At 38.4% G+C, this 22,658-nt stretch overlaps 1 protein-coding gene across 1 annotated transcript in view; it reads right to left on the bottom strand.

Moving 5' to 3' along the window:
- ACSM6 (acyl-CoA synthetase medium chain family member 6) overlaps positions 1 to 3,483 on the bottom strand; it is a 77,996-nt gene extending 74,513 nt beyond the window's left edge. The window contains exon 1 of the mRNA XM_053557765.1: positions 3,275 to 3,483. Coding sequence (XP_053413740.1) covers positions 3,275 to 3,466 — 192 coding nt within the window. The 5' untranslated portion in view covers positions 3,467 to 3,483. The remainder of the gene's footprint in view (positions 1 to 3,274) is intronic.
- Between the last annotated feature and the right edge of the window lie 19,175 nt (positions 3,484 to 22,658).

The raw sequence follows: 22,658 nt of genomic DNA on the forward strand, positions 1-22,658 counted from the left end.
CTCAAGTGGCTGGGTCGACAGGCACACACCACAACCCCCAGCTATTTTTTTTTGTTGTAGTTGTCATTGTCGTTTGGCAGGTCCGGGCCAGGTTTGAACCGGCCAGCCTGGTGCATGTGGCTGGTGCCTTAGCTGCTGAGCTACAGACACTGAGCCGCTTTTTAAATATTTTTTTTTGGTTTTTGGCCAGGGCTGGGATTGAACCCACCACCTCCGGCATATGGGACCGGCACCTTACCCCTTGAGCCACAGGCACCGCCCAGCTTTTTAAATATTTTTAAAGGGTGCTAGGATTTATTGAAAAATGGACTGGTAAAAATGAAAAAACAATGAAAATACCAAGAATGACCTAAGCATGGAGAAATAGGCCCTACCACATAAGCTGGTGAATGTGTGAATTAGCATCTGTTTTATGGGAGGCAATCTATTAATGTGCTTACCAAATGCCTACACAGCCTCCTTGACTGAGTAATTTCACTTTTAAGTATTTAAATGAAGGAAAGAAGACATATGCACAAAGGTAGTTTTTTCAGCATTGCTTACAATAGCAAAAAAAAAAAAACGATAAATGTCTAAGAGTCATAATAATACAGGATTTATTGAATACATAAAGAATAGATTAAATGCATTTTGGTTCAACCCTCCATTAAATATTACATAACCATTAATTATATTGAGATATTAGGTACAACATTTATTGATGTGGGAAGATGATTTTTTATTTCATATTGTTTCTATACCACATAGTTTCTGTTGTATATTGTTTCCACATGTTGTTTGTAGGAGAAAAAACAAGTAATGAGAAAGCATGATTCCAAGTTACAAATTATTCTCCACAGAATGACTCAATTTCTACAAAGCTATGTGATCTATATAAATCAATGGGCAAGACAAACGTCTGAAAATCTATATGAAAATTTATAAGGATTATCTTTGAGCAGTGTTACATACTAATATATTTTTATGTTTATAATAAACAATTCTATAATTAAAATGTAGAATTCTGACAATTCCATAATTAAAATGTTTTACAATAAGTGGTTGGATTAGATGATTTGTAAAGTTCCCACTGACTCTGACATTTTGAGCATTTAAGATGGATACCCCACACAACTTCAGACAACACATATTTAGTTATGTGGCCTTTGGAGTCCAAGCCTTCGCTCAGAGCTGGAGGCCTCTGCATGACTCTGTATTCTTCTCACCATACTCGCTGCCCACCCATCTCCCCTTCCTGCCTGGGAGTTTCTGCTGGTCAAGGCCCAGCTTGTACCCTTGTCTATAATCCATGTTCCTAGCCAACTGTTGAGCAAAGGAGCAAGTCTCAGCATGGTGACAGGTGCCATGCAGACACAAAGAGATAAACGACACAACAACTCTAGCTCTGGAATCTTACTGGGATATAGGACTCACATATAAAGAAAGAAAACCAGAGGAGAGAGAAAGCTGCTCAAATCTGGTGAGCTGGGAGGGCTTCCTAGAAAACGCCATGCAGGAAGGGTGGGGAGCCCACTTCATGAAGGAGCACAGCTGAGCAAGGTGAAACCCACCCAAAGTCCTTTGCGACACATGCCTTAAATCTTTCCAAGGAACCTCTGCAGTTCTTGTTCTGCTGAATTTCTGTTCTTTGGCTTAAATGAGTAAAAGCTAAATCTCCTAAACAGAAGTTTTCCTTATAGTGAAACCCTGAATGTGCCATGAAAGGCAATAAAAATCTTGTGGATGAAGACAATGAATTACCATTTTATCCACTTTTCTCATCCCTCCCAAAGCAGGCGATGGAGGAAAGGAGGGTCACAGAAGGCTGGGAGAGGAGAAGAGTGCTTGATTTCCTTGCTCCCCGCCCCCATGCTCGGGATTCTTTTACTAGCACTATCAGCCTTATTTGACTGATGAGGGAAATGAGCCTTGGGGAGTTAAAATGGCTTGTTCCCAGGTCTTCCAGCTAGAAAATGAAATGAGTAAAGCAACTCCACACACCAGGGCCTTTCAAATTTTAAGTTGCTCCTTGCGTTTTCCCCCTCATGATTTAATACTCCTCTCTAGGGCCCTGTACTGAGCTAAACTGTTTATAAATATTCCTCCTGCTTTCTTTCTCTTTCATTCTCTGAATGTCTCTACTCGTTCAGTTGTTCCAGCAGACAGTGCTTTTCAACATGTCTTTTTTTTTTTGAGACAGAGTCTCACTCTGTTGCCCTGGGTAGAGTACAGTGGCATCATAGCTCACAGTAACCTCAAACTCCTGGGCTTGAGCAATCTTCTAGCCCCAGCCTCCCAAGTAGCTGGCACCATAGGCATGCACCATCATGCCCGGCTTAATTTTCCTATCTTTAGTAGATACAGGGTCTTGCTCTTGCATGGTCTGGCCTCCAACTCCTGAGCTCAAGCAATCCAGCCGCCTCCGCCTCCCAGACTGCTAGGATTACAGGTGTGAGCCACTGTGCCCAGCTTTTCTCCATGTTTTTTGTTGAAATCCTACTCATTTTTCAGGATGCAATAAATCCCGCTTCCTTCACTAAATCTTTCCAACTTCCATTATCCAGATGTATACTTATTTCCTTTGTCACTCCCTGTCTCCTATCCTTCTGCACTATGTAGCTATCTTTTGCTAAAAAACAAAAAAAAGTAACAAAGAAAGCTACTATACCATAAGCTGTTTCTGTGTTTGATCTCTGAAATTTTGTATGTGTTAGGAGAAGTCCCCAAACACTTAGTGATTAGAAACAAAGCAGACACATATTACTCTGATAATATTTACCAGTGATAATGAAACTTAAGTTTTATTGAGTATTTATGAGCTTTCAAGTCCCGTATTAAGTGTTTTTTATTGATTAGCTCATTTCATCTTCTCAACAACACTATGAAACAGGCACTATTAATATCTCCATTTTACTGATAAGAAAACCAAAGTCATGGTGTATGGCACACTCTTGGGGTGGGGATGAAATTATAAAAGGGGCTTTGTCTAACAAATGCAATTAGTGTAACCTAATTCTTTATACCCTCAATGAATCCCAAACAAACAAACACCCCCCTACCCCCCCCCCAAAAAAAACCACCAAGGTTCTAGAGGGTTGCATGGTTTCTTAGTGTGAAAGCCAGGATTTAAACACAAATACCTCTGGCTTTCAAGCCTGTGTTCTCAGTCATTTTGCTATAATTCTTTCCCTCCAAATTTGTATTTTCCAGTGCTGGCCATAGACAGGATTTGAATCTTGTGATCGTTGAACAACTTACACAGCTGATTTCAAAGTTAGAAAACAATAAGGATTACCTTTTCCAGTTGGGACCATTGATCAAGCACATCCTTTGCAAAATTAAAGTGCTGGGGAACTTCTTGGCCTAGGAACCTGAAGCCAGAATATTTGATGGTCTGAGCAGCAAATTTTCTCTTTGATTGGCAATAGGCTCCACATCTCAGTCTGAAAGACCGGACGAAAGAGAAGAGTTGAAACCAGCCCAGCATTTGGGTCAAACAGGCAATTGCCTAGGTAAATTGGGGAAAAGAGAGAGAGAAGGTGAGTAGTTCAGAAAGAGAATCTTTGAGGTTGCAGTGCTGAGAATAAATCCGTAAGGACAGCAAACCTTCTTATAAATATAAGCAACAGTCAGACCACAAGAGATGATGCACAAGAATACAAATACTTACCAGTTCTAAGAACAGTCTGTGCAGAGGGACTTCAGATGTTGGGAGGATGGTCTAGCTGAAGTCTTCTGTCTCTTTTGAGAACTGATTACCTCTAGAAATTTAGTTGCCAAATGTGAGGAAGGAGGAATTATCTTGGCCATAAAACAAACAAAATCCTGGCCCTTTCATTGGCTCCTGATCCTAAAAGACAGTCTCTTTTGCTTATAGGAGGTGAGATTTTGGGCTGTGAGCTAAGTTGAAGCAACAGGTGTGTCTTGCTTTTTAATATTGTGTCAGGAGAAATAGGTCACAGATTACTATGCCAAGGGTGGAGGAAAAGATATAATCAACAGAGAATTAAAAATTTCATTACTTACAAAATCTTCCACTACAGAAAGGGAGAAAGGAATTGCTCATTAGCTGGAGAGGTAATCCCACACCCTCCCTCTTTAATCCATTAAAATGACAGTCTTTATTTTATGAACTGGCATGTTTAAGGCCTTCTGGGGGGATTGCCTTTTTTTTTTTTATTTTTTGTAAGACAGAGTCTTACTCTCTTGCCCCAGGCTGGAGAGTGCCAGGGAATCAGTTTAGCTCACAGCAGCCTCTTGGGTTCAAGCAATCTTCCTGCCTCTGCCTCCCCGGTAGCTGGGACTACAGGCACCCACAATAATGACTGGCTAATTTTTCTATTTCTAGTAGAGATAGGGTCTCACTTTTGCTCAGGTTTGTCTCGAACTCCTGAGCTCAAGCGATTCTCCTGCCTTGGCCTACCAGAGTGCTAGGATTAGCCACCATCTCAGCATCCTAGGTTCCATCAGTAAAGCTGTTCCAGCATCATTAGGGAATTTCAGAGAGGATTTGTTGTCATGTCAAAGTTCCAACCAGTGGCAAGGGAGAGTGGGAAGGGGAAGGGCAGGTTCTTGGCCTAGGAACCTGAAGCCAGAATATTTGATGGTCTGAGCAGCAAATTCTAGGTCTTAGACTAAGTGAATGACCAGAGATTTCTACACATTACTTTTGCCCATATTCCACTGCTCCACGCTTGGCTGTATGGCTATGTCCAGCTTCGAAAGAGGCTAGGTACTGTGATCTCTACTTTGGGCATTTATATGCTCAGCTAAGAACTGGATATTCTGTTTCTGTGAGAGAGATGAGGGCTTGAGTACTGAGAGACAACTAATAGATTATGTCATAGTCTGTCCACCTTCTGTTTAATCAACTAACTGTTAACAAACATAGAACATTTTTCCCCATGCATAGAATATTCTCAAAGAAGAATAACCACAAGTCTCCACGAGACTTTGTATATTCCAGAAACATAACCTCAAAGTTCCCTAGAATTGCTACTTCTAACTCAAAATTCAAGATGGGGGTTATTGGTCATTATTCTCCTTTCAGGAAGGATGGAACTTCTTGTCATCTGACAAACAATGAACTATAAGTTATCTCTACTCTCCAAACAACCTCTACCATATAACCCTGGAGCAGGTACCATAAAATTACATTAAAAACTCCAAGACTGGAAAGAGAAGAATGAGCAGCACCCAGCTGACCAGTGTCCATAGCAATGATCAAATCCTAATGGTCAAGAAGGGTGAAATCACCCCATCCTGGCAGTGTCTGAGTTCTCAGCCCATCTGACATGCCTTGATTCTGTCTTCTAGGAGGCATTCCTTGTTTCTTGTCACCATGACCTCTGCCTTGCCTTCTGAAAAGTTCTTTCATGTTTATCGTCCTCTGTGATAACATCTGAAGTGGCCACTGGAGAATGTGCCCCTCTTGAGGACAGCATGGCTTTTGCAGCCTACTTTGTGTTGGCTCAGAATTGGGTCCATGGAGTTCTATTAGGGGTCAAACTAGTCTATGGCTTAAAAGGCCAGACTTATGGTTTCTTTTTCCATACAGTCACCTCCAGCATGTGGCTTCTGGTTTACATTCATCTGTTAAATTCCATGTATAAGCAGCCACAATCAAGTATTTTGTTCAAAGGTAGCTTTTGGGCCTGGACACAATGGTCTTATTTACTGGCTTCTGGGTTTCACTGATCCTCCCTACTAATTCCATGGCAGATATCTTGAGACAATTCACAATAATAGGTTTGGGTAAAATAGTAATGCACTTAACCAGTTTGCCTTTGGGTTGGCCTTAGAGAAGCGGTGACTAAGAAAGGCGTGGGCACACTGTCCTGCTAAGGCTATCTCTATTTCTTCCATCACTGTGTAAAGGTCTTACAGCTCTTTGGTTAAATTCATTCCTAAGTATTTATTTTTTTTTCATGCTACTGTTCATGGGATTATTTCCTTGTTTTTTTTTTTAAAGAGCAAAAATAGTTGTTATTTTGTTACTTATGGTACATGTATTCAATTAGGTAGAGAAAGCATTTAAAAGAATAGATTATTTTGATACTTATGAATCATATGCAATGTAATTTTTATATTTAAAAATGTCTACAAATTATAAAACAATTAAAGGTTGGCTGTACAAAACAAAACAAAAAATTTAAACAAGCAAAAATACCTTTGATATTGTAGAATAGGTTAGGCCTTCTAAATGACAATACTTAAAATAGCTAACTTTATGATGTGGAGATTTTAGATATCTGGAATATTGCTATAATGAAATGCTATTGTATCTTGCTATTATATTCTGTTACTGTTACAGATAAATCCTTTATATCAGATTAACTGAATGAAAAGTACTTTGCAAAATCATTATGCAGATATTATCTTTTTTATTTGTATTTTTTATGAATACATAATAGTTGTATATATTTATGAGGCACAGGTGATTTTTTTTTTTTTTTTTTTTTTTTTTTTTTGCCGGGGCTGGGTTTGAACCCATTACCTGTGGTATATGGGGCTGGTGCCCTACTCCTGTGGCCACAGGTGCCGCCCCACACGTGATATTTTGATACAAATATGTAATGTGCAAAAATAAAATCTAGGTAAAAATAAAATCTAGGTAATTGGGGCATCCATCACCTCAAACATTTATAATTTCTTTGTGTTGTGAAAATTCCAAATCTACTCTTCTAGTTATTTTGAAATAAATAATAAATTATTGTTAACTATGTTTGCCCTATTGTGTTATCACACACTAGATCATATTATTCCTTCTATCTTACTCCATTTTTGTACCCATTAACCAACCTCCCTTAATTCTCCCTCCCCACTGTCCTTTCCAGTCTCTGATAACTACTATTCTATTTACTACCTCCATGAGATCAATCTTTTTTGTTTTGTTTTGTTTTTCAGGTTGTTGTTAGTGTATAGAAATGCTACTGATTTTTGTATATTGATTTTGTATCCTGTAACTTTACCAAAATTGTTTGTTAGTACTAATAATTTTTTGGTGTTTATGTTTTTTTTTTCCTTTTTTATTATTGTTTGGGATTCATTGAGGGTACAAAGAATTAGGTTACTCTGATTGCATTTGTTAGATAAAGTCTTTTTTATAATTGTGTCCTACCCCAAGAGGTGTGCCATATACCAAAACCCCCTTCACCCTTCCTTCTCTTCCCTACCTGCTTATTCCCCTACCTGCCCCTTGTATTAGCGCATCTGCTGCCTTCATATTAGAATAGAGTACATTGGATTCTTGCTTCTCCATTCTTGTTATGCTTTACTAAGAATGTGTTCCACTTTCATCCAAGTTAATACACAAGATGTAAAGTCTCCATCTTTTTTATTGGCTGAATAGTATTCCATGGTATACATATACCACAGCTTGTTAATCCATTCCTGGGTTGGGGGGCATTTAGGCTGTTTCCACATTTTGGTGATTGTAACTTGAGCTATGATAAACAGTCCAGTGCAAATGTCCTTATGATAAAAGAATTTCTTTTTTTTTTTTTTATGTTCTGGGTTGATGCCTAGTAATGGGATTGCAGGATCAAATGGGAAGTCTAATTTGAGTTCTTTGAGGATTCTCCCTACTTCCTTCCAAAAAGGTTGTATTAGTTTGCAGTCCCATCAGCAGTGTAAAACTGTTCTCTTCTCTCCACATCCATGCCAGCATCTGTAGCTTTGAGACTTTGTGATGTGGGCCATTCTCACCAGGGTTATGTGATATGTCAGGGTAGTTTTGATTTGTGTTTCTCTGATGATTAGGGACGATGAGCATGTTTTTCATATGTTTTTTAGCCATTCGTCTGTCTTTAGAGAAGTTCTATTCATCGCTGTTGCCCAGAGATATGTGGGATTGTTGGGTCTTTTTTTATTGACTAATTTGAGTTCTCTATAGATGTTATCAAGCCTTTGTAAGATTCATAATTTGCAAACATCTTTTCCCATTCTGAAGGATGTCTGTTTGCTTTGGTTGTTGTTTCCTTAGCTGTACAGAAGCTTTTCAGTTTAATTAAGTCCCATTTGTTTATTTTTGTTGTTGCAATTGCCATGGAAGTCTTCTTCATAAAATCTTTCGCCAGGCCGATATCTTCAAGGGTTTACCCCACACTTTCTTTGAGGATTTTTGTTTTTCATGCCTTACATTTAAATCTTTTGTTCATCTTGAATCAATTTTTGTAAGTGGTGAGAGATGCAGGTCCAGTTTCAGTATTTTACATGTGGTTATCCAGTTCTCCCAGCAACATTTATTGAATAGGGATTCTTTTCCCCAGTGTATGTTCTTATTTGGTTTATCAAAGATCAGATGGCTGTAAGATGTTAGTTTCATCCCATGGTTTTTTATTCGGTTCCAAATATCAATGTGTTTATTTTTGTGCTGATACCATGCTGTTTTGATCACTGTGGCCTTGTACTATAGCCACAAGTCTGGTAGGGTGATACCCCCAGCTTTGTTTTTATTGCTAAGAATTGCTTTGGCCATATGAGGTTTCTTCTGGTTCCATAGAAAATGAAGAATTCTTTTTTCCAAATCTTGAAAGTATCATGATGGTACTTTAATGAGGATTGCATTGAATCTGTAGATTGCTTTGGGTGGTATAGATGTTTTGACAATGTTGATTCTTTCCAGCCATGAGCATGGTATGTTCTTCCATTGGTTAATGTCTTTTGCTATTTGTTTTTTTTTTTTAGGGTTTCATAATTTTTTTTTTTATAGAGGTCCTTCATCTCTTTTGTTATGTATACTCCTAGGTATTTCATTTTTTTTGATGCTACTGTGAAGGGAATTGTGTGCTATTGTTATTAGCATATACAAAGGCTATTGATTTGTGGACCTTGATTTTATATCCTGAGACATTGCCACACACACACACACACACACACACACACACACACACACACGTATAAATATGTATATATATATATTTTTTGAGACAGAGTCTCACTTTGTTGCCCTCGGTAGAGTGCCATAACATCACAGCTCACAGCAACCTCAAACTCCTAGGTTTATGTGATTCTCTTGCCCCAGCCTCCCAGATAACTGGGACTACAAGTGCCCGCCACAACGCCTGGCTATTTTTTAGAGATGAGGTTTAAGTGTGGCTCAGGCTGGTCTTGAATTCATGAGCTCAGGCAATCTACCGGCATTGGTCTCACAGAACGCTAGGATTACAGACATGAGCCACTACAACTGGTAGACATGGCTATATTTGTTGATCACTTCCAGGAGTCTGGTGGTTGAGTCTTTGGGGTTCTCTAAGATCATGTTGTCACAAAGAGCAAGAGTTTGTCCTCCTCTGCACTCATTTGGATGCCCTTTATTTCCTTCTCTTGCCTGATTGTATTGGCTAGAACTTCCAGCACTATGTTGAATAATAGTGGTGATAGAGAAAAATCTTGTATGGCTCCAGTTCTTAGTGGAAAAACTTTCAGTTTTACTCCATTCAGAATAATATTAACTGTAGGTTTCTCGTAGATGGCATTGATCAGATTCAGAAATGTGCCACCTACACCTATATATATATTTTTTTACTTTTGAACAGTTGATTTTCTTTCTCTCTCCCTCTTTTTTTTTTATTAAATAATAGCTGTGTACATTAATGCAATCATGGGGTACAATGTGCTGGTTTTATATACCATTTGAAATATTTTCATCAAACTGGCTAACATAGCCTTCACCGCATTTTCTTAGTTATTGTGTTAAGACAATACCCTACACTTAGTAAATTTAACATATACCCTTATAAAATGCACTGTAGGTGTGTTCCCATCAATTACCCTCCATCCACCCATCCTGCCCCTCTCTTTCCCTCCTTCTCCTCCCTCCCCCTCTTCTTGGGCTATAGTTGTGTTATAGATTTCATATGAAAGCTATAAATTGGTTTCATAGTAGGGCTGAGTACATTGGATGGCTTTTCTTCCATTTTTTAGATACTTGGCTAAGAGAATATGTTCCAGCTCCATCTGTGTAAACATGAAAGAGGTAAAGTCTCCATCTTTTTTAAGGCTGCATAATATTGCAGGTGTACATATACCACAATTTATTAATCCATTCATGGGTCGATGGGCATTTGGGGTTCTTCCATGACTTAGCAATTATGAATTGGGCTGCAATAAACATTCTGGTATAAATATCTTTGTTATAAAGTGATTTTTGGTCTTCTGGATAGTATAGGAATTGAAGGATCAAATGCCAGGTTTACGTTTTGATCCCTAAGTGATCTCCAAACATCTTTTCAAAAGGAATGTATTAGTTTGCATTCCCACCAGCAGTGTAGAAGTGTTCCCTTTTCTCCACATCCACGCCAACATCTTTGGTTTTAGGATTTTGTGATGTGGGCTAATCTTACTGGAGTTAGATGATATCTCAAAGTAGTTTTGATTTGCATTTCTCTGATGTTTAAGGATGATGAGCATTTTTTCATGTGTCTGTAGGCCACACGCCTATTTTCTTCAGAGAAGTTTCTCTTCAAGTCCCTTGCCCAGCCGGCGATGGGATCACTTGTTCTTTTCTTGCTAATACGTTTGAGTTCTCTGTGGATTCTGATTATGAAACCTTTGTCAGAGACATAGCCTGAAAATATCTTCTCCCATTCTGAGGGCTGTCTGCTTGCTTTACTTACTGCATTCTTGGCTGTGCTGAAGCTTGTTAGTTTGATAAAGTCCCAGTAATATATTTTTGATACTGCTTCAATTGCCTGGGGAGTCCTCCTCATAAAATATTCACCCAGGCTGATTCCTTCAAGAGTTTTCCCTGCATTTTCTCCAAGTATTTTTATAGTTTCACTTCTTAAGTTTAAATCTTTTATCCAGTGAGAGTCTATCTTAGTTAATGGTGAAAGGTGTGGGTCCAAATTCAGTCTTCTACAGGTTGCCAGCAAGTTCACCCAGCACCATTTGTTAAATAGGGAATCTCTTCCCCACTGAATGTTTTTAATTTGCTTATCAAAGATCAAATCATGGTAGGTAGCTGGGTTCATCTCTTGGTTCTCTATTCTGTTTTATACATTTCCCTCTCTGTTTTTGGGCCAGTACCATGCAGTTTTGATCACTATTGATTTATAGTATAATCTGAGGTCTGGTAGTGTGATTCCTCCTGCTTTGTTTTATTTCTATTACTCAGAAATGAGTAAATGGCTATTACTTGGATATTCAAGTTTTTTTCTGATTCCATATAAAATGAAGTATTATTTTTTCAAGATCTTTGAAGTATGATAGCGGAGCTTTAATAGGAATTGCCTTAAAATTGTATATTGCTTTGTGTAGTATGAACATTTTAACAATGTTGATTCTTCCCAGCCATGAGCATGGTGTGTTTTTCCATTTGTTTACATTTTCGGCTATTTCTTTTCTGAGAGTTATATAGTTCTCTTTATAGAGATCTTTCACATCTTTTGTTAGGTAAACTCCTACATATTTCATCTTCTTTGGCACTACTGTGAAAAGAATAGAGTCCTTGACTGTTTTTTTTAGCTTGACCATTGTTGGTATATATAAAGCCTACTGATTTATGAGTGTTGATTTTGTAACCTGAGATGCTGCTGTATTCCTTGATCACTTCTAAGAGTTTTTTAGTAGAATACCTGGTATTTTCCAGATATACAATCATATCATCTGCAAAGAGTGAAAGTTTGATCTCCTCTGTCCATATATGGACACCCTTAATTGCCTTTTCTTGCCTAATTGCCATGATTAAGACTTCCATTACAATGTTGAAAAGCAGTGGAGACAATGGTAAATCTTGCCTGGTTCCTGATTGTGTACCCTTGTGAGATGCACCACAGGTGTAATCCCACCAATCACCCTCCCTCCACCACCTCCCCTCTCCCTTCCTTCCCTCTCCCCCTTCCCCCTATTCTTAGGTTATAACTGGGTTATAGCTTTCATATGAAAGCCATAAATTAGTTTCATAGTAGGGCTGAGTAAATTGAATACTTTTTCTTCCATTCTTGAGATACTTTACTAAGAATAATATGTTCCAGCTCCATCCATGTAAACATGAAAGAGGTAAAGTCTCCATCTTTCTTTAAGGCTGCATAATATTCCATGGTGTACATATATCACAATTTATTAATCCATTTGTGGATTGATGGGCATTTGGGCTTTTTCCATGACTTAGCAATTATGAATTGGGCTGTAATGAACATTCTGGTACAAATATCTTTGTTATAATGTGATTTTTGGTCTTCTGGGTATATACGTAGTAGAAGAATTATAGGATTGAATGGCAGATTTATTTTTAGATCTCTAAGTGTTCTCCACACATCTTTCCAAAATGTATTAATTTGCACTCCCATCAGCAGTGTAGAAGTGTTCCCTGTTCTCCACATCCACGCCAACATCTCTGGTCTTGGGATTTTATGATATGGGCTAATCTTACTGGAGTTAGATGATATCTCAAAATATCCGCTACTTATTTCTGTGTCCAGGTAGTTGTCACAGGTAGCAAGAGTGCCCATGACTGTAAATGTTTTACCAGTTGGTGTTAAGATGGACTTTGTCCTCTTGAGCATTTGAGCCACATCTTCATTGTACTGAGAGCAGCTGCTTTCTGTCAGACGTGGCTGCTCAGATTCAGCCCCTGCTTCCCAGGAGTTCTCTGTGTGCTCCCCTCAGCCGTGAGGCTGAGCATGAACAGGTTGCAGGGTTCAGAGACTCCTTCCTAGAGAGGTTTTATTGGCAGAAAACTGAGGTTGGGTATGTGGATTGGTGTGAATTACATTTTGAATTTATTTTCTCCCTTAATATTTGTAAAGCTACTTATAAATCTAGATTTGTAAAATGATCTGTTTTCCTTTTATTGTGGGGGCCATACAAGCCAGAAAATTTGTCTTTCTTTGCATGTTGATTTTCAAGATTGCTATTGATTGGTTTAGGCATGATGCCATGAAATGCGAAGTTGCATTCTTATTGGTTATTTTGTATGATTTTTAAACTAACTTCTATATTCATGGTTTTAATCATGATTATAAGTTCATTCTATTATGAAAGTCAGTATGTGCTTCAGAGATCTGCCATTAACTGGCCTGGTTCAGTATCAAAATGAACACAGAACAGAAATTTAATGTCTTTAAAAATGAACTAAACAATCTCTACTTAATTTTTGTTGGAAAATTAACTGAGGAATTATTATTATAGCAGCTCTCAGTTATGTCTACACACAGAGGGTACCAAAAAATATGTACACATTTTAAGAGATGTGATGCAATCTAACTTCTTGAAGTTGAATTGTAGGTACTGTTATTGGTGAAGTGTACCTAGAAATGATTCACTCATCTATTTTACCTGCAATTCATATGCCTGTTGGGAATGATTGCTTTTACTTCCAATAAGACCTCTCAAAATGTGTACACATTTTTGGCACCTCTTGTATAAACATATCAGCATATGGTATTTTCATGTATATGTCTAGTAGATTTTAAATTATTTTTTCCCATTCTTTCATCCAGTTTGGGAATAGTTTTGAATATTTTCCAAAGAATTTCACCCAGATATTTCATGAATATTTCAAAGAAGACCAATGCTTCTCATCTATTGTAAATTTATGTTTATTTATTTCTCAATTGTAAATAGGCTCATACACTTATAAATTAATAAGGAAAATTCTGACAACTTTCAAAAATATTTTTAATGTTCTTTGTCTAGAAAAAATAAACAATTTGTGTACCGTAATTTTTTTCCCATAGTGTAAGCATGGTAGAGTTATATACAGTAAATAGCATCTTTTGTCAAAAGGAAATAATTTTTTGTTTCTTAGTACAGACACAGCAATTGAGATTCAAGATAGTAAATGTACCCATCATGCTCAAATTTTCCATCCTGTTCCTTTTTAATCCATCTTTCCTCTTCCTACCTCCATCCTGCCATCCTCCCTTTGATCTGCTGATCTGCATTTCATATCATTTCATGAAACAGAATCAAACAAGTTGTATTGTTGTTCTGGATTCTGTAAGTTAGCAGAATTATTTTGCGATTCATACACACTTAAAAGTATGAATAGCATATTCCTTTACATTGCTGAGTAGAATTCCTTCATATGCATCTACAATAACATATTTTTTCCTTTAACGAGGACAGAGACATGGGGCATATATATCTCCCATCTGTTCTTTGCTCTTAAAACAAAAACTCAGAAAGTAGGACCTCTGCAAGATTTCCCAGTGCATCCTTGCATTTTGCAACTCCATGATTAATTGGGGAAAAATATAACTGAGATTGTGCCCAAAATTGTTCAAACACGTAGAAACATGAATAATAATTATTTTGGAACGTTTGTTCATAAGAGAATTACTATTGTGAAATAGGTGATTTTGCTAGTGATCAGCCCTTGTTATTATGAAAATGTTCAAACATACTGCATTGATTTGTTAACATTATACTGAATATAATTTAACACATATCTGTCCATCTTTTCATCCCTCTATTCATCCATCATTCCTTCTTATTTCTGATGCATTTTCAATTGAATCCCAGACATCTATAGAATTCCTGCTAAATAGTTTAGCATGACAGTCATTAACTAGAATTCAATATTTATTTACAGATTTCTCTTTTCCAAAAAGGTTACATAGCACAAAACCTACAAATCTTAAGCGCAAGTCACTAACTAGGAAAAATACATATACCAGCATAACCCAAACCCCTTTCAAGATCTACAATTTTATGTCACCCTAGAAAGTAACCTTTCCCTCTTCCCAGTCAATTCCTGTTCTTCTTTTTTTTTTTTTTTTTAGTTCAGCAGGGTTTTATTGAACAAAGAAATTATTCATCAATTCCTGTTCTCATTGTGGGTTACCTTTGTTTAGTTTGGAATTTCATGTGTGTAGATGGATGGCACTTACACTCTTCTGTGTCTACCTTATTCCGCTCAGCGAAGTGGTTCTGAAATAATTTACGTTGTTGCATGAGCCAACCCTGTTGAATGACTACCTGTTTATTTCACTCTCCTGAAGGAAATGTTCAGAATTAAGATGTTTGGTTTTCTGGAACATACAATTAAATCCATAAGAAGACCCGGGACAGTTATCAGAATCAGTCTGAACATAGTCAGTGAAGGCTTTGCATTTCTTCACATAAGAGTCTAATAGAATTAGCATCAGTCATCTGGAGAACTCCCACTCTTAGTGTCATTGTCATTATCTTCACCTTGGTTCTTTTTAAGCACTAAAATGTGATATTTGTCTCAATAAATTTATCTCTTTTTGTATTTTTGACCTATCTCTAATGGTAAAGAGCCACCTAATCTGAGAGAACAGTGTGATTTCAAGGGATTCTTGTACAAGAATGTTAGAAAAGGGAGAGGGCAGGGTCCCTGGTGAACTAGAAACTGCAGTCTGCCTAAAGATACCCAGTGACTAAGTGAGTTAATGCCTTTGTTAGCTAGCTAGATTTAACCATTCTACAATGTATGTGTACTTCCAATCATGTTGTATGTGATAAATACACACACTTTTATATGTCAGTTTTAAAAATAAATGATAAGATTGGTATTAAAAGATAATTACCGTAGACAAAAAGCCTTCCACATTCACGATGTCTAACCAAACTATCATCCATGCAAAAAAACACAAAGTGGAAACTTCCAAGGTTTCTTGAGGCAATGGATTCCCCTGGAGATGTCTGGGTATAGTTTCATCTTGAAGGATGGGTTTGGTATCTAAGGATGATTTTTTTTGTGTGTGATTGATACATTGTAAATGTGATTGAGGTATCTTATTATTTCAAATATTATTATTACAGCTAGTCCATAGTCTGCCTGATTATGTTCATCTTGGGCCTGACTTTTGTGAAATCTCTTGGAAGACCATCATTATTGCTGCATACTTAGGAGCTGTTTTCATTGGCTATTTTCTTCTGGAGTATTATTTTTCCTGTGAATGTACTAACATATGCCATATCGATATGCTTATAAATAAGTAGCGGTTTTTACAGCCACTGAAACTTTTATTTGTATTCCATGCTATGAATTTCTCTCAGAGTGCTGTCCTCACTGCCTCCCACAACTTTTAGTATTTCTAGTTTTATTAAGATTTATATTGAAAGATTTTTAAATTTATGTTGAGAAATCTTCTTGACCCATTTTATTTTTTTTCCTTTTTTTATTTTTATTAAATCATAGCTGTGTACATTAATATGATCATGGGGCACCATACACTTGGTTCATAGATCGTTCAACACATTTTCATCACACTAGTTAGCATAGCTTTCATAGCATTTTCTGTGGAATGTAAAGGTCTTGGTTAGCTTGACCCATTTTAGAAATGTATTGTTTAATCTTCAAATATTTTGAAATTTCCAGCTACTGATTTCTAGATGAGTTTTGTAGCCCTAGAATGCATCTTCTATGATTACTGTGCCTTTAAATTCATGCAGGTGTGTTTTATAGCCCTGTGATCTAACTTGAATATTCTACATGAGCTCAAGAAGAACGTGTATCCTGCTGTTGTAGGGTGAAGTATTTTATAGATGTCAGTAGATCCAGTTAACTGATGGTGCTGTTCAGTTCAGCTACATCTTCATTTATTTTCTTTTGGCTGAATCTGTCAGTGGCTGATATAAAGTGTAAGAGTTTCCCACTGTGATAGTGGGTTCATCTGTTTTTCCTTACATTTCTGTCAGTTTTTGCCTCATGTGTTTTGATCTCTGTTGTTAGGTGTATACACATTAAGCACTGTCATGTGGTTTTAGAAAATTGACCCCTTTATTTTAATGTAATGCCCCCTTTGAATCCCTGATACTTTCCTTGTTCTGTAATGTGTTTTGTGAAAAATTGAAATTGCTACTCCAGTTTACTTTTGATTAGTGCTAGCATTGTATGTTTTTCTCCATCTCTTTGCTTTCAATATAAGTGATTTTGTATTACAAGTATATTTCTTATAAGCATTTTATTGTTGTTATGTTTTATTATCCACTCTCTTAGTCATTGTCTTTGAATTAGTATATTTAGATCATTGAGGTTTAAAGTGATGATTGGCCTATTTGGAGTAATACCTGCCACATTTGTTACTGCCTTCTATTTGTCTACTTATTTTCTTTCTTTTGTCCTCTTTTTGTTTGTTTTTCTGATTTTATTTTATTTTATTTTTTTATTTTCTTTTTTCTTATTAAATCATAACTGTATACAATGATATGATCATAGGGCATCATACACTCACTTCATAAATCATTTGACACATTTTTATCACAGTGGTTAACATAGCCTTTCCGGCGTTATCTCAGTTACTGTGCCAAAATATTTACATTCTACATTTACCAAGTTTCGCAAATACCCCTGTAAGATGCACCACAGGTGTGATCCCACCGATCCCCCTCCCTCCACCCCCCCTTCCCACTTCCCCCTATTGTTAAGTTGTAGCTGGGTTATAGCTTTCATGTGAGAGTCCCAAATTAGTTTCATAGTAGGGCTGTGTACATTGGGTACTTTTTCTTCCATTCTTGGGATACTTTACTAAGAAGAATATGTTCCAGCTCCATCCATGTAAACATGAAAGAGGTAAAGTCTCCATCTTTCTTTAAGGCTGCATAGTATTCCATGGTATACATATACCACAATTTATTAATCCATTCATGGATCGATGGGCACTTGGGCTTTTTCCATGACTTAGCTATTATGAATTGGGCTGCAATAAACATTCTGGTACAAATATCTTTGTTATGTTGTGATTTTTGGTCTTCTGGGTATATGCCCAGCAGAGGAATTACAGGATTGAATGGCAGATCTATTTTTAGATCTCTGAGTGTTCTCCATATATCTTTCCAAAAGGAATGTATCAATTTGCATTCCCACCAGCAGTGCAGAAGTGTTCCCTTTTCTCCGCATCCACGCCAACATCTCTGGTCTTGAGATTTTGTGATATAGGCTAGTCTCATTGGAGTTAGATGATATCTCAAAGTAGTTTTGATTTGCATTTCTCTGATGATTAAAGATGATGAGCATTTTTTCATATGTCTGAAGGCCATGCGCCTGTCTTCTTCAGAGAAGTTTCTCTTCAAATCCCTTGCCCAGCCTGCGATGGATCCCTTGTTTTTTCTTGCTGATGCATTTGAGTTCTCTGTGGATTCTGGTTATTAAACCTTTGTCAGAGATATACCCTGCAAATATCTTCTCCCATTCTGAGGGCTGTCTGCTTGCTTTGCTTACTGTGTTCTTAGCTGTGCAGAAGCTTTTTAGTTTGATCAAGTCCCAGTAATGTATTTTTGAAGCTGCTTCAATTGCCCGGGGGGTTCTCCTCATGAAATACTCACCCAGACCAATTTCTTCAAGGGTTTTCCCTGCATTCTCCTCTAGTATTTTTATAGTTTCATGTCTTAAGTTTAAATCTTTAATCCAATGAGAGTCTATCTTAGTTAATGGTGAAAGGTGTGGGTCCAATTTCAGTCTTCTGCAGGTTGCCAGCCAGTTCACCCAGCACCATTTGTTAAATAGGGAATCTTTTCCCCACTGAATGTTTTTAATTGGCTTGTCAAAAATGAAATAGCGGGAAGTAGCTGGATTCATCTCTTGGTTCTCTATTCTGTTCCAGATATCTACTTCTCTGTTTTTGTGCCAATACCATGCTGTTTTGATCACTATCGATTTGTGGTAAAGTCTGAGGTCTGGTAGTGTGATTCCTCCTGTTTTGTTTTTATTTCTGAGTAATGTCTTGGCTATTCGAGGTTTTTTCTCATTCCATATAAAACGAAGTAATGTTTTTCAAGATCTTTAAAATATGACAGCGGAGCTTTAATAGGGAGTGCGTTGAAATTATATATTGCTTTGGGTAGTATGGACATTTTGATAATGTTGATTCTTCCCAGCCATGAGCATGGTATGTTTTTCCATTTGTTAACATTTTCAGCTATTTCTTTGCTTAGAGTTTTATAGTTCTCTTTATAGAGATCTTTCACGTCTTTTGTTAGGTAAATTCCCAAATATTTCATCTTCTTTGGCACTACTGTGAATGGGATAGAGTCCTTAACTGCTTTTTCAATTTGACTGTTGTTGGTGTATATAAAGGCTACCAATTTATGAATGTTGATTTTGTAACCTGAGACGCTGCTGTATTCCTTGATCACTTCTAGGAGTTTTGTAGTAGAGTCCCTAGTGTTTTCCAGATACACAATCATATCATCTGCGAAGAGCGAAAGTTTGATCTCTTCTGACCCTATATGGATACCCTTGATCGCCTTTTCTTCCCTAATTACGGTGGCTAAGACTTCCATTACAATGTTGAAAAGCAATGGAGACAATGGGCAGCCTTGTCTGGTTCCTGATCTGAGTGGAAATGATTCCAATTTAACTCCATTCAATATGATATTGACTGTGGGTTTGCTGTAGATAGCCTCTATCAGTTTAAGAAAAGTCCCTTCTAGACCAATTTTCTTGAGTGTTCTGATCATGAAGGGATGCTGGATATTATCAAAAGCTTTTTCTGCATCAATTGAGAGAATCATATGGTCTTTGTTTTTTAATTTGTTTATGTACTGAATTACATTTATAGATTTACGTATATTGAACCAGCCTTGAGACCCTGGGATAAAACCAACTTGGTCATGATGTATAATTTGTTTGATGTGTTGCTGGATTCTGTTTGTTAGGATCTTGTTGAATATTTTTGCATCTATATTCATTAGTGATAATGGTCTATAATTTTCTTTTCTTGTTGGGTCTTTTCCTGGTTTGGGGATCAGGGTGATGTTTGCTTCATAGAACGTGTTGGGTAGTCTTTGTTCTTTTTCTGTATTTTGGAACAGGTTGAGTAATATAGGTACTAATTCCTCTTTAAAAGTTTGGTAGAATTCTGACGTGAAACCGTCTGGTCCCGGGCTTTTCTTTTTAGGGAGGTTTTGTATAGTTGATGCTATTTCTGAACTTGATATGGGTCTGTTCAACATTTCCACTTGATTCTGGTTAAGTCTTGGAAGGTGGCGTGCTTCCAAGTATCGGTCTATTTCCTTCAGATTTTCATATTTCTGAGAATAAAGTTTCTTGTAATATTCTTTAAGGATTTTTTGGATTTCTGAAGAGTCTGTGGTTATTTCGTCTTTGTTGTTTCTAATTGATGATATTAGAGATTTTACTCTTTTTTTCCTGATTAGGTTGGCCAGAGGTTTATCTATTTTATTGACCTTTTCAAAAAACCAGCTTTTTGATTTATTGATCTGTTGTATTATTCTTCTTTTTAATCCTTTCGCCAGTGTGGAAGTTGGAGTTTGATCCGAAGTTTCTGAGTGAGTTTACTTTTGTGGTATAGGATTGGGTTGGTCATTGTGGAGGACAGGTCTGAGAACATCCTGAAGAGCTGGTTTACTTATGGCAAATTTTTTCAACATATGAATGTCATTGAAGTATTTAATTTCTCCATCATAGATGAAACTCAGTTTAGCTGGATACAAGATCCTGGGTTGAAAGTTTTTTTGCTTTAGGAGATTAAAAGTTGATGACCAGCCTCTTCTGGCTTGAAAAGTTTCAGCAGAGAGATCTGCAGTTATTCTAATATTCTTACCTTTGTACGTTATAGTTTTCTTTCGCCGGGCTGCTTTGAGAATCTTCTCTTTCATGTTAACTTTAGTGAAGCTAATTATGATATGTCTGGGGGATGACTTATTGGGGTTGAATCGTGCTGGGGTTCTGAAGCTGTCTGCTATCTGAATTTCAGATTCTCTAGGCATGTCTGGAAAATTTTCTTTCATAATTTCATGCAGAAGGGCCTCTGTGCCCTTGGAGGCCACTTCATCGTTCTCAGAAATCCCTATAATTCTTATGTTGCTTTTTTTCGAATTATCTGAGAGTTCTCTGAGTGAGTGATCCGTTTTTGCTCTCCATTTCTCTTCCTCTTTGAGAGATTGGGAGCGTTCGAAGACTTTATCTTCAATGTCAGAAATCCTTTCTTCTGCTTGCTCCATTCTGTTACTGAGGGATTCTACTGTATTTTTCATATCTTTGAGGGCTGTAAGTTCTTGCTTCAGTGTGTCTAAGTCTTTGGTGGTTTTGTCTTTAAATTCGTTAAATTCTTGAGACAATTTTTGAATTTCTCCTTGAATTCCTAATTCCATTTTATTAATCTTGTCTGCAATCCAAATTCTGAATTCGATTTCTGACATCTCAGCCAGTTGTTTATGAATGGGATCTTCAATCACATCTGCCGTATCTTTTCTTGGGGGGGTTGATCTATTCTGGTTATTCATGTTACCAGAGTTTTTCCGCTGATTCCGCCCCATGGTTATTTTACTCCCTTTGGTTTTTCCCCTGGGGTTTTATCGAGGGCCCGTACAGTGTTGTGGCCTGAGAAACTGGGGCCCTGTCTGGTGTGGTGGAGCAAAGTGGTTCTGTCTTATTTTCAGCTGGTTTCTGTTCGATCCTATTGCAACTTCTACTCTGGCTTGAAGTCTCAGCTGTGTGGAAAAATCAGCAATTAAGTCACCCCGCCTGCCCACCTCTGGCCCCAGTTGGAAAAGGAGAATCAAACCTTCATACAACCGCACACCCAGGGCAGCGCCTGAAAAGTCCTCAGTCTATTAGCCCAGTTCAAAAGGTCCAAATCAACTGTCTCAATCGGCACTTGTCTCGGGTGGGAGAGTTCAAGAGGTCTCTGGGAACTGGATGACAGGGGCCTGGTGTCTCCTCTGACACGGCTCACCCCAGTGCAGCGTGGAGTCAGGAGGAGCCACCCAGCAAACAGAGCAGTCTAGGAAGATTGACGTCTCCTTCCCCACTTTGCCCCTCCGTCGGACCCAGTCACTGGTATCTCTGCAGATGGCTAACCCAGTTGCCTGCAGTGAACACACTCCAGGGGTTTGCACCTGCCTGAATCGCAAGGAAGTCTGCCAGGCCCCTGCAGACTGCCGCTATCTAGCAGGAGGAGATGGGGCCTGACATCTTTGAGTGTTTGATGCAGGTGATGGGAAGGAGGTGTTCACTCAGGCTTAGCCCCGTCCCTGATGGATGCTGCTAACAGAACAGAACAAAACAGACAACTTTGTGGGGTTCTGTCTCTGTTCCTGTCGAAATCACCTACAGAAGACGGGCTGTTTTGAGTTCAAACGTCTTTGCTGCTGGAGGTTTGCGTCCGAGCACCTCTCTGGGTCGGCCCCGCCCTGGAAGCTTCCCGGGTTTGTGAGCAGTGTCAGGAAATCCCCCACTCACTGGTGGCCTCCTCTGGTTGCCCAGGGAGACAGGGGGTGTGGCCTCAGAATATCCAGAAGTGAGCGTTCTGCCGTTAAAGAAAAAACGGCTGTTGATCTACCTCCAGGGAACTGCTGCTCTGGTGTGGGCACTCAGGCGACCCTTTTCTCCTCTGTCTCGCGCCCCAGAGTCAGCACTGAGCGGCCGCAGTTTGTGCTGGGTCCACACCCCTCAAGAGATCCCCCAAGAATCAGAACTCTTGGTGGATAGGCCCCCAGACCCCGATTGGGAGTGGGGGGGGAAGCTAGAGTTTCATTCAGTTTTACGCAACAATACGGCCTGGGAAGGGCTCCTGCACTGCACCGCAGGGAAGTGCCGCCAAGGCTTGATTTCCCCTCAGCAGAGTGCCCTCTCCTCGCTCACATTTCCCAGAGTCAGCGCTGACCTGACGCAGCTCAGGCACTGTGCACTCCCCTCGAGAAATCACCCAAGGATCCGAACTCCTGGGGGATAGGCCCTCAGACCCCGAGTGAGAGTAGGAGCTCTCAGCTCTCAGTGGGGAAGCTAGAGTCTTATTCAG

This window comes from Nycticebus coucang, chromosome 12 (assembly GCF_027406575.1).
Source record: "Nycticebus coucang isolate mNycCou1 chromosome 12, mNycCou1.pri, whole genome shotgun sequence".
NCBI classification, from domain to species: domain Eukaryota; kingdom Metazoa; phylum Chordata; class Mammalia; order Primates; family Lorisidae; genus Nycticebus; species Nycticebus coucang.